This window comes from Setaria italica, chromosome IV (genome assembly GCF_000263155.2).
Source record: "Setaria italica strain Yugu1 chromosome IV, Setaria_italica_v2.0, whole genome shotgun sequence".
NCBI classification, from domain to species: domain Eukaryota; kingdom Viridiplantae; phylum Streptophyta; class Magnoliopsida; order Poales; family Poaceae; genus Setaria; species Setaria italica.
This window is the reverse complement of record NC_028453.1, coordinates 33,527,394-33,539,986: the sequence shown is the minus strand read 5'-3', so window position 1 is coordinate 33,539,986 and position 12,593 is coordinate 33,527,394. Positions and strand designations below refer to the sequence as shown.

Here is a 12,593-nt window from a genome sequence, read left to right as displayed (position 1 = left end):
GAGGCAGGGGGAGGCGGCGGAGGCAGGGGAGGCGCGGAGGTCGCCAGGGCAAGCCAGCAGGGGGAGGCGGCGGAGGCAGGGGAGGCGCGGAGACAGGGAGAGGTGGTGGAGACGGATGCAGTGCGAGACTGCGGGGACGAGCCGACGGGAAGACCGGGGAGGCGGCTCGAAGCAGTAGGAGCGGAGGGGTGCGGTGCGAGACTAGGTTATGGCCGGGCTGAGGCAGGCCTAGCAGGCCGTGCCGCCCGTTTATGGCCCCCGGGCCAAATGGGACAGGCCGTGCCGGGCCAGCCCACGGGCTGAGGTAGTGGCCCAGGCTCGGCACGTGGTGCCGTCGTGCCAGGCCGTGCCTGGACCGGGCCAAAATGCCGTGCCGTGGGCCAGCCCACGGGCCACGGGCCAAATGGTCATCTATAGCTCATATGGCAAGGCTGCGACAGGGTGAATATCGAGCTGGTGGTGGGGTTCAAGGTGGCGGGCGAGCATGGTGCAGCATGCAGCGAGTGCTAGATGGCGGCGGAGCTTGCGGCGCCATGTTGCCGATTGAGAGAGGGGTACGCGGGGGAAGAGAGAGGTGGGTGGTACAGGTCCCACGGAGCTTTGAAGAGTGGGCTAAAAGTTGATCCGTTGGAGTAGTGGCTCGTGGTCTTACGCACTAATATGGAATGGTTCATAGCTTAAACAGTTGGAGGGGTCTAATACCAACAAAATTTAGTGTCCTATAGCACTGTGCTATCAGCGTTCAGCGTGCTAACAAGGGTATATAGGGCTTGTTTGGATGCAGCCCTGTTGCAGCAACATCTGACCCCGGACGCTCAAAATCGAACGCCTGTTACTGCTGCCTGGATCAATCAGCTTTCTCAGGTCCGAACCAAATAAGCCCATAGTGCTTCTTATCCAAGAAATCGGCGACACGTGCTATGCGCAAGTTGATAAGCTACATGGATTTGAGGGTAGAATTGGCACAATATGTGTTATTGTGCTGATAAGTTCCAACCGGTACATGAAGCGCCGGCAATTCTCTTGTCGCTATTTTGTTTGCCGACACGCGTATAGTTTTACAAATTTTCATGTATGGATATTATTGATGCAATGGTCTATAAAATACTCCTCCATGCTATCATTAAAAAAAAGAATCACCTCAGTTTGGTTTGAACCTTGAACTACAAAATCAGGAATCTTTGGCCACCCAACTATTAAAACCGTTCATATTTGGCCCTCAAGTGGTTTTGGTGGGTGGTTTTGCTGACGTGAATGCCACGTGGTGGCGGGGCCCACCTGTCAGCCCTCCTCTCTCCTCTCACTTCTCTTGTCTCCCTCTCCTCTCTCTCTCTTCTCTCCTCTCCCTTTCTTCCTCCTCCGCCGACAGCTGCTGGCCCCCGCGTCGGCCTCGTCCACCCATGGCTGGCCCCCATGGCCCCTCCTACCTTCTCCCCTCCCCGGCGCCTCCCCTACGCCGGCCGCCGCTGGAGCCCCCCGCAGGAAGATAGAGCCGCCACCGTCGACGAGCTTCACCAAGCCATTCGCCCGCCTCGGTCGACGCCAACAAGAATGCACACCACCACGAGGATGCCGTCGCTGAGCCACATGCATCCCACCGGTTCTCATCGCTCATCATCCACCGGAGCGTCACCGTCCCATGGATCCTGACCCGGGCGTTGTCACCGCCACCGTCTTCGATTCCAGCCATACCTGAGCACCTCCCTCGTCGGTGCTCCGCACGAAGCCCTCCACCTCCTCTATCTCAAGCGCTACCCATCTGAACCCCTAACGCGCTGGACCGCCAGCGATTGAACGCCCGGTCGCTTCCACACCGCAAGCAGGTGCCCCTCCACCGCTCGCCAGGGCCTGCCCCGCTCCTTCCTGCACCGCCACTCGCCAAGGTCCGCGCCATCGTTCGCTGGCAGCTGCGTGAGTGGTGCGGTGATTGCACGTGGGGGGTGGACGTTGCTGCCATCGCCGGGCCTGGTGCCTTGGCGGCCTCCCCCGTTGGAATCGGGTGTGGCGCGGGCGAGCTAGAATCAGCCAGGAGAGGGGAGACACGGGGAGCGGTGGCGGCTGGCGCGGGGCAGGAGGTGCAGGGGCGGCTGGAGGTGCGGGGGATGGCCGGCGTAAAAGAGAGAGGGAGAGGAGAGAAGAAGGGGGAGGAGAGAGGAGGGATGACAAGTGAATCCCATCGCCATGTGGAGTTCACGTCAGCAGAAACCACCCATCAAAAATCATCCGATGGCTAAATATGAACGATTTTAATAATTAGGCGACCAAATATTCCTGGTTTGGTGGCTCGATAGTCAAAACAGAACTGAGGCTATAGTTGGAAAAAAATCGCATGGATGTTGTTTTGGTTACTTGGCAGAGACTGTCACGGCCCGCGAATCAACGGCCCATCCGCAAGAATCTAGGGCCCAATCCACGTAAAACGGGGGTCGTCACCAGTCGGTCAGTCACATCTCAAGGTCGTCCTCGCCTCCTCTGACCCACACCCAGTTCTCCCCCTCCGCCAACACAGACGAGAGAGAGAAGAGAGGTGGCAGCGAGAGGAGGGACAAAACACTCGCCGCCATTCGCCGCCATCCTCGCGCCGCCGGCGATCCACCCCGCCGGGATCGGCTCCGAGGCTGTTCTACACCGACCCTTCCTCCCCGCCCCAGCGGAGTTCCGGACCGCTGGAGCCGCCTCCGGTCTAGGGTTGGGGTCCCGCTGCTCCACCCCCGCTTCCGGTCCAGGGTTTTGGAGCCGCCGGGTCTCGAATCGCCGAGGTACGTAAACCGGTCTCCACCTCCCCCTGGTTACATGCTTAGTCGCGATGACGGTGCGATGATCGGGAATTTAGGGTTCCGTCGCGAGCTATGTTCGTGCGGTATGCCGTAGGCAAAGCTTGGCTCTTGCGATTTCGCACCGTTTGTGGTTGTTTGTTCGCGGATTGGAGCCTGCTTCCTTCTCGGGCTCGTGTGTGGAAGTAGGGAGGTTGGGAGGCGTTGCCTGCGTAGATCTCTTATTGCGGATTGCAGCTGATTAGCTGGACTTGCTTCCTGTTTACTGTCTTCTCGTGCTTTGCGAGCAGAATTTTTCTTGCCTGCAGGAATGTATGTGTGATTGAGTGGCATGTATGGGATGTTTTAGGGCTTGTAGCGATGTAGTAAGCTAGTGATTCTCCATTTTGTTGATATATTCTCCATTTCGCTTGTTGATGATGCCTAAATCATGCTCTGCGGTGGCCTGCTTGATTGTTAACCATTCTTGATGTTCAGACCACTGTTGATATCCACTCCCACTCGATTTGCTTTCTTGTTTATCTCTTGTCTTGCGCCTGCGCCACTGCTTTGGGCACCTCTTTGTTACGTAGCTGTATGGATGTACTGCTTTTGGGCATCCTTTTGTTTCGTAGCTGTATGGATGTGGCGTTACTACTGCATGGTATTATTTATTGCACGGAGAAGTTTCCTTTGGCGGTTATGGGTGTATCCCGTTTCAGCTTCAGTGATGTTATTCATTAGTATCAATTCTTTTGCTCCTCTTGTATTTGGTTTCCACTGCATGGATTACTTTCTTTAATTTATAATAAGTAGCTAGACAATTTCAGCTTTACTATGTAAGTTGCTAATATCGTTTCACTTTATGTAATGTTTCCACTAAATTAAGCAACATAGTTGGCTAGCTTCGCTACTTGATGACCTGGCATAACTTTTTCCACTGAAAATAGAAAGCACGGTTATCTTTAGTTATATTAATTAATGAAACCCATTACTATAGTTACACTTTTTTCTGTGGTATATCGTTTCTGGCTTTCTGCTTAGCTCCGTAATGCAGTTATCTAGTTTTGGTAACCAGTGTTCGTACGGTGTGCTCCATGAGGGCTGGGCATCCCAGACACCTTGCCAAAAGCAGTGAGGATAGAGGATTCTTTTTTTTTTTGGGAGGAGGGGGGGGGTGTCCCGTCGTGTGCTGGTCGGCTAGGGGCACCAAGCAAGGGAGAGTGGAGTCGCTGCTGGAGTGATAGGGAGAGCAACTGTGCTGCTTCGAGCCTGGAGTGGCACTTCATCCAAGCTTATCTGTTGGAAGAGTAGGGATGTTTTGCAGTTTCTGAGATTAGTATTGTGTCGCCTCATAAGAGCCTAGGCGTTTGATCAGGGTAGGTCTCCTTGCCTCACCTTAGGTCCCTAAGAAACTGTTGTTAGCTTAATAATCTGTAATATTTATTATTAGTTATAGTTGACTAGGCCATGCCATCTTATTAATATCTTTGATATACTAGTGATTCTTTGGTTCGCGCATATACTGTTTTATACACTGCCTAATAGCAACTAAACGGGTTAGGTGGCAGATAGGTGCAAGGCAGGAGGTTGCTAGGTATTGGTTTTGTATTGTAAATGTTTACTGATGCGGTGCGCTATCTTTTGCTGCATTTATTAGCTGACATTACGTTTTATGTTGTCCATATCAATTGTATCTCCTTGATTTCTTTCAACTCTGAATGGTAGAGGAACATGTTCTGTATCTATATATCAGTCTACTATTGTGCTTGAACACTGAAGGTTTTTTGGTTGCATGATTTGTAAGCTGACATAACTATGGTGATAAAGCACTTGCCACATGTCACAGCCTGAATTTTTTTCTCTGACCAAAGTACTCTCTTGCCACACTTTTTACGACACATTTCTGTGGTTGTGAATGAAGCAGTCCCATGGAGGGATGTGACCGACAATACATTATTTAGATTCTTTATATGCTGATCCTTTGATCTGTAATAACTGGAAGCAGGATTTCTCCATTTGGTTAGGACTTAAGAAATTCTTTTACTGATCTTTTATTTGGCACTGTATTATACAAGTGTTTGAATAATTTATAAGAAGTGGTGCATTATTAGTTCAATGTTTTGCTTTTTATATGTAATGTGTTTATGCTGTGAGTGTATAGTGACTGCCATGTATTGGTAACTTGCTGTCGTATCATTAAATAGTTTCTTATAGCGAAGTATCCTTTATCGTTTCCTGAATAGTTGACATGCAATTTTTTTTGTTGGATTTCTGTTTTCGGCACTTTGGTCACATTCAGCATGTAAGCTTATGCATTTATCTGTGCAGGCTTGACACTTGACTGGGCAGAGCATAGCAGCAATGGGTTTTGATAATGAATGTATCTCGAGTATTCAATCCCTTCCTGGTGAATATTTCTGCCCTGTTTGTCGGACACTGATATATCCCAATGAGGCTCTACAAACCCAGTGCACACATCTCTATTGCAAACCCTGCTTGGCATATGTAGTGGCAACCACCAAAGCCTGCCCTTATGATGGCTACTTGGTCACAGAAGCTGATTCCAAGGTATGCATGTACAGTGAGTTCACATATGTGAAGTAGTGGTGCTCCTCTTACAACCTAACTTGCAATATGCAGCCGCTGATGGAATCAAATAAAACCCTTGCTGAGACAATTGGCAAAGTCACAGTCCATTGCCTGTATCATAAGAGTGGCTGCCAATGGCATGGAACGCTATCTGCCTGTATCACGCATGGTACTACTTGTGCATATGGAAACTCCCCTGTTATTTGTAATCGCTGTGGGACACAAATTGTGCATCGTCAAGTGCAAGAACATGCTCAACTCTGCAATGTATGTCCATCATGTCTAAAATAACTTCAAATGCTTGTGAGCTTGTCTAGAACTGTGCTGTTAGTGATAGTTTCTTTTTATCCTTTTGTTATTCGCAGGGTGTACAATCTCAAACTCAACAAACTGATGGTACTCAGGTGCAGCCAGCGGTGGCAACTCAGGCAGTCACCCAAGATCCATCACTTGCCTCAGCAGGATCTGCTGCAGGTACAGCCACAACCCTGCCATCAACTACAGCCACAGTTGTAGCAGATTCTGCATCAGCAACAGGAGGGGGAGCAGCTGGTGCAACCACAGCAAGCACAACATTGCCGCCTTCCTTTTCAGCTACATCTGGTTCTGGTTCACAAACTCCAACAGCTGAGCAATGTTACCAGCAACAGCAGCTCCAATACTCACAGTACTACCACCAGCAGCACCCTGGATGCAACCCTTACGTGCAGCAATACCAACAATATGGCCAGTACCAGCATGTGTATCAGCAATACCCGCAACCTCCATTGCAAGTACCATCCCAAAACATGATGCAAGGATCTGCACAACCTGCTACATATGTCCAGCCTCAAGTGCAGTCCTCCCAGCCACAGTACATGATGCAATCCCAACCCCAAAGCCAGCCCCATCTTCCCCATTTTCAATTACCTGCAGGTCAGTCACAGCCTCATCAATCAATTCAGCCAGCCCCTCAAGTTCCACAGCTGCAACCACAAAGTCAAGTACCTCTCCAACTGTCTGGTCCCCAAGTGCAACCTGCAGCACATACACCAGCTCCTACTCCAGTTGGTAATCAGCAATTTGCTATTACCTCTACTCAGGCAATGACTCCTCAAGTGCAGCCACATGTACAAGCCCAACCTCCACAACAGCAACATGCAAATCTGCAAGCTTTACCTCCACAGCAAAATCTTCAACCTCAGATGCAGCTAAACACTCAAACCCAGCCTGAAATTCCACAAGCGCAGCAGCAATCTTACCCGCAACCTCAGGCCTATGCTCAGCAAACACATCATATGCATCCACAGAATGCTTCATATCCACAGCAGCAGATACCACATGGAGCTCTATTGCAACAACCTGTACACACATCTCGCCAAGAAGCACCTGTTTCGCAGCATCCTGCACCGATGCGTCCTCCAGTGCCAGGCCAACAGCCAGCTATGCTGCCTCCTCAGGGAATTCAGCAGACAACACAAAATCAACAACATATTGGGTACCATGCTCAGTGGCCACCAATGCAACCCAACATCGCTTTCCAGGCGCCACAGCAAGGATTGCCTCCGCAATCATCTGTCTCCTCACAATCAGTTCAACCATACCAGCAAGGAACACCCTTACCACAACAACTGGTGCTTTCCCAACCTGGTCAGCCTTATACACAACAGCATATTCCTGGTAATACTGGACATGTTCAAACTTCATCTGTCGGACCTGCGAGTCACCTTGCACCGCCTCAGCAATTTCAACATCAACAGCCAACAATGCTTAGAACTCAGTCACCTGCTGTTGGTCAACCTTTTGGGCAGGGTTCTTTAGATCTGGAAACACGTGGTTCAAAATCAGGGAAGTCAGAAAATACAAGCAGTGCTGCTGATAATACTGCTGTTAGTGAAAATAAAAATAATGGTGCTGTATCAACTGCCATGAGACCTACGACGTTGCAGTCATTGGGTGATGAAAACATGAACAGCAAACAGAATGGTTTTGGTGGTGTTAGAAAAGATGCAGTGCAAACTGGTTTTGCATCACACGGTGTAGATGGTTCAATTGGGAGGGGTGGAATTGCTGACCGGGTAGGCAATTCGCATGGTCCAGTTATACAGGGAGGCAAAGACCATAAGGCTTCAGATGCATCTACTAATCATGAGAAAGGAAGACCATTTCGGCAGATATCACAGCAAAATGCAGGACAGGGCTCCTATGTGCCCCCAGGCATGGGACCACAACATCCAACTGGACCGGATAGATTGCTTCCTCAGCATATGATGCATCCTGGTCATAAGCATGGTTTCTCTGAAAATAACCGGCCTCCGTTGCAGCAACCATATGGTTTGTTTCATTCTGGAATGACACCAAGGCCATTTGGAGAGAACCAGATTCAGATGCCAACGTCACAGCCTGGGAGTGTTGGTATGATTCGGCCAGAGCCACACATGGTTGGTCCATTACCTGGTCATCATGATGCAATGTTGCCTCCTTTTGTCGAACATTTGGGCCATCCACCTGTAAGTGGAAGGGCTTTCCATGAAGAGGGGTTCAACAGCTCAGGAGAACATCTCAGGTCACATGCAGCATATCCTGGTAGACATGATAATGTGAAAGACAGACTGAAGCAATTTCCAGGGCCAGCGCATCTGGATGGTCAGGGCATCCCAAGTGGTCCTAGACCTTTTGAGAGCGCTTTAGGTAGACCTGATGGTTTCCTTGATTCAATACCAGGAAGGCCTCCATTTCCAAACCAGAGAAGTCCGTTTCCTGTAGGCTTGCATGATGATTTTTCAAGGAAGCCAAATGCTACTGCCGGTCACCCTGATTTTCTTTCACATGGTGCAGAATTTGATCATCATAGAGCTGATGGAATGCCCATTTTCAGAAACCCAGGTATGGATTTTGAAATGATATGCATAACTTATGCTTGATTTAGTAACTGAACTTGTGGAAGACTTGAATGGCAGCAGATCTTTTGGTTCATGAATGATATGCCAATGATGTCCTCTATTAAATTTGAATGGTTTACAGGTCCATTTGCTCAAGGGATGAGTGGTGGTTCTCATGGTCCTCCCCATAAAGTCCAGCTTGGCTCTGGTAACCTTCCTGGAAATTTACAACATTCTTTTGGGGGTCCGGAGTACCCTCCAACTCGTTTTAACCCTGGTGATTCTTTCCTTCCTCTAGTCTACATGTTTTTGGTTGGGTGTGGAGAACCCTATCAACATGGCCATTGCATTTAACTGAACCTTCTAGCCACCATTTTGCAGGTCACATGCATCCAGGTGATCCTAATCTTGTTGCTGACTATGCTCAGCATGGATTTCCCAAAGAATTAGCACACTTTGGTTTGGTGGGTCATTAGTGCTAGTGCATGAATTTATTCTTTATGTTACAATTCACTATCACTTTCCATTTATTTATTGCTGATTATGTATTAGTTGACAGCTAAGCTGTTATTTGTTGTTCTGTATAGGGTGGACCCTTGAGAAATGGGAATGTTGGTTGGTGCCGAATATGCATGTTTAACTGTGGGAGTGCAGAGAACCTGGATCTGCATGTACAGACAAGGGAACATCAGCAATGTGCGATGGACATTGTCCTGAAAATGAAGCAAGATGTTGCAAAGAGGCAAAAGCTGTGAGATAGTTTTTTTTAACTAATCTGATTTTGAGTGTCCAAAGTTAAGCATCTCCCTGCTTATACACTCTGGATTCACCTCTTACTCAGGAGTTATGGCGGCCCCAAGTCATTCCACAACAAAAAGGTAGCTGGGAAAGGACACTTTCGTGGAAATAGGCGTTAGGTGTTAGCTGGTTCAGCCCTTGATGTGATTTTGAAGGTGAGTCGAGGTGGTTCCATTGTGATCCTTAAGTACAACCATTTTGCCCCTATGGTTCAGTTGGTTACTTCCATTTTTTTTTTTTGCCAGGTTGCTACTGAATACTGATGCTTATGGACGTTTCAAAGGCAATTGAGAATTGAGATCTCTTCAGACTTCTTGTTCATGCAGTTCAGCACATGTGAAGTGGAACTTGTAATGGTCCCAAACTTTTGTTGCCATGTTGATCTGCAGAGTTCACATGCCTTTATGGTTCCTGTAGTTACCTTTTTGGATGTTGTGGGAATTCTTAAATTGCTAGTACCGTTTAATCTGCTATATATGATAATATATGACTCCTGTGTCTTTCAACTAGGTCCATGTTTCGTATATGGCAACCTCATTCTAGTACACCACACTGAAGCTTTTGCAAAAAAGACTCATTATTTGATTGTTTTTTTGGATGGGCATAAAAATGGTAAATTTTCATTGGAAACTTTTGATAAGGGGCTAATGGAAAAATGTTTCTGGTACTTCCAGTGCATAGAATAACTAGTTTTGCTTATAGATTAGATCCCAAAACCTTAATTGTATACTTCTAAGGATTGATGCTGTATAATCTTTAATGAATACTTATCATGGAATCAGCAATGCTGTAATCCAAAAAGGAGGACAAAATCTGCTGCATTCCTGATTAAAACGTGGATTAGAGCTATTGACATGTCTATGTCATTGCAAAACAACAACATAGCTGCCCCAAGTAACAAAGTCCATCTCATTGAAATTGGTACTCTTTTTTTTGCCTGTGATGGCATCCCTTAATGTTAACGAGAGGATTAGAAGGGTGGAAGAAAACACAAATATGAAGAGGTTTGAGCTGGGAGTTGTAGCTTGAACGGTGCCGTGAGATGGGATGTGAGCATGTAGGAAGATAGAATAGATGGTGTCTAGTTGAAATGGGATTCAGAACCAAAGGATGCATGTGTGGGTTGTGCTGTAATGTTCTAAAAAGAAGAGAAAAGATAGAAGAAAAATGTTTGGTTCTCATATGAATACTGATGCCTGAATCATGTAGGCAGAGCTTGTTGATACCAATACTGGAGTTGTACTTGTTCACTAGAGTTAGTGATGGTTTGAGTATCATAGGTTTGGGGTTCAGAATAGGATCTCACTAGAACCCTATGGACACTAATTGCTGTAGATGAATCACTTCAGTTTTACTTAGGTTTGTAATTCACTACAGCTGGACGCATGGCTTATTCAGTTATGTTTGATGTGATTGTTCACATGTGATATATTTTGGCTGCTGGTGGCCTCTTTTTGTAGATGCGTTTCTTCCAAGGTGATCATTAAATCATTTGTCTTTTGCTGTTTGTTTGTAAAGGAGAAACTGGAAAGTGTAGGATAATTTCCAGCCGAGGGCTCTTCTGTCATACTTGCATGCTTTCCTAATGATGGTTTCGATGACATGCTTTCCTAACGATGGTAACTTGGTAAGGATGACATGCTTTGATAATGATGGTAAGGAAAGATACGTATTGAGCTTTTGTTACAATGCACTTTGAACTTTTTTTTATCAGAGTTTTCCCATATAGATTATGGCTGAAGTACTTAAGCTAGTCTATCATCTGTCAATCGCTTGCACACTAATGATTGCACTTATGTACTTGTGTGAGGCCATCATGAACTGCTATGCTTGTATGATTTGTAGGAAACAACATGAGATATAACTGATTGTGTGGATACATGCTCATTCCGTGTAAGGAGTGACATTATAACTGAGATTGCCGATTGGTTCTAGTGTGTCCCATCCCAGTGTAACATTTTGACCACTTTCCAGCCTTTAGTTAGTTTGCCTGGTAGTGTTGCCCATAGAAGATCCGCCACCCACCCACCCACCCACACACACACACAAAAGTTGCTTGGGAATATTTCTCCCAAAATTGGGCTGCTTGGGATTAAACTTATAAATTTTCTTCACCTGCTCGTGGATTTTATCCACTACTCAAATAGGTAGCCCGCTTGTGCAGCTTCTTTGACCTACTCTACTGTGATTTTTGATAGAAGTGTAATCAGACTTTAAGGTTATTTAGCAAGATGATTGTATTGCTCAGAGCAACTGAACACCTTTACTTCTACTCTATACTACACTTGATTGTAGCTGTTATTAGTTTGGATATCATTAAGCTATTGAGAAGGACCCACTCTTTCCCTTTCGCTGCATGCATAATTTGGTGATCAGCTGCTTGCAAATGATTTGGCCAGAGATTTACTCCCTCTGTTCGGCATATTTTCCCTTGCACAAAGACCAAGAAATCATTAAGATGACTACACTACCCCTCGTTACTTTCTGGAAAGACTGATAAGTTGTGTGGTTGGTTACCATGATAACTTAGCAATTGGCATGCCAAACTCTGGATTCATTGGTTTTGTAATTTCGGGGTCACCAATGTTTTGGTATAATTTTCGAAACCTGGCTGGCTCAAGTTCCTTCCGGTTTATGCCCTGATTTGGACCCAAAGACTTGTCTGTTAGAAATTTGTATTTTGAAGCTGTTGCACATTTGATCTTTTAGGTATAGACTGGTGGTAAATTTTTAGGAGGTTTAGAGGCATGAGTTGGAGGGCACACACTATCCACCTGTTTGGTCACAATGCAGCTGGATTTTCGTGAACCTGGTTCCCTCCATTTGCCACTAGTGTTAACAGTAAAAGGAAAATGAATGAACTTTGTTGTATCAATCGGTTCATTGCTACAAAACTATTCTGCAGGACAATATATTTTTTGTTCGTATTTGGCATAATAATACAGATCTATTTTGCTTTTGCATCTATCTTGTTTTGTGTTACTTCTTTGGGATTCTTGTAGCAACTCAACTGATGATGGATGTGCCTGGGTGTCCACTACGTTCGTTCCAACTGCCTGCGCCTTTGCTCATTTTCCGCCTGCATCCGAAGTTTTTGACTCCACTGCACGTCTTATCCCTGATTTTTGAGTTCTTAAATGTAAAACGTCCGTGTTCCTTACTAATTAATACAGACACTGATGTAAACATTTTTTTTGTAATTTATTAAAATTTTCTTTCCAATGACAATGATGCGTGCCTATTAATTCATGTACCCCTCCAATGTAAATTGATATTCTTGTAATATATTCCTAAAAATTTCCAAGTGTAGTGTAAATGTATTCCCATGCTCGTTTTAGTGGGTGTGCGCCTACTAATTAATGCACCGACCGATTCAAAGAAATTCTTGTAATCTATTCTGAAAAAATACTGAAGAAGGTTGTAACGTAACGTGTGTGTGTGCCTACTAATTAATGCAACTGCCGATGTAAGTACTCTCTTCGTTTACGTGTGATATGACTTGCATGCTCTTCTAGATTACACTTTGATACATTATATTGTTTATAGTTATAAATTTATAATTATTGAAGAATATATTTGCTCTTCTAAA

At 46.1% G+C, this 12,593-nt stretch overlaps 1 protein-coding gene across 2 annotated transcripts; it reads left to right on the top strand.

Annotated features, from left to right (window-relative positions):
- The first annotated feature begins 2,475 nt into the window (after positions 1-2,475).
- On the top strand, positions 2,476-12,328 carry LOC101777293 (nuclear receptor coactivator 6). Of its 2 annotated transcripts, XR_001163895.2 has the most exons (10): positions 2,476-2,759; positions 5,085-5,324; positions 5,397-5,612; positions 5,711-8,210; positions 8,349-8,483; positions 8,588-8,670; positions 8,794-8,957; positions 9,048-9,159; positions 9,250-9,354; positions 10,523-12,328. XR_001163895.2 is itself a non-coding variant. In XM_004965835.3 (9 exons), exons 2-8 carry the CDS (start codon positions 5,118-5,120, stop codon positions 9,121-9,123), a joined length of 3,381 nt encoding a protein of 1,126 aa, XP_004965892.1. In that variant the 5' UTR covers positions 2,476-2,759; positions 5,085-5,117; the 3' UTR covers positions 9,124-9,159; positions 9,250-12,313. The 2 variants fall into 2 exon arrangements, 1 of the variants encoding a protein (XP_004965892.1); XM_004965835.3 differs by having other exon boundaries at positions 9,250-12,313.
- The last annotated feature ends 265 nt before the right edge of the window (positions 12,329-12,593 follow it).

Bases quoted from the DNA above. Each gene is read 5' to 3' on its own strand.
- LOC101777293 (XM_004965835.3), top strand. From the start codon at position 5,118: ATGGGTTTTGATAATGAATGTATCTCGAGTATTCAATCCCTTCCTGGT. The intron at 5,613-5,710 runs GTATGTCCATCA...TGTTATTCGCAG, and splicing joins AACATGCTCAACTCTGCAAT to GGTGTACAATCTCAAACTCA. The intron at 8,211-8,348 runs GTATGGATTTTG...AATGGTTTACAG, and splicing joins GCCCATTTTCAGAAACCCAG to GTCCATTTGCTCAAGGGATG.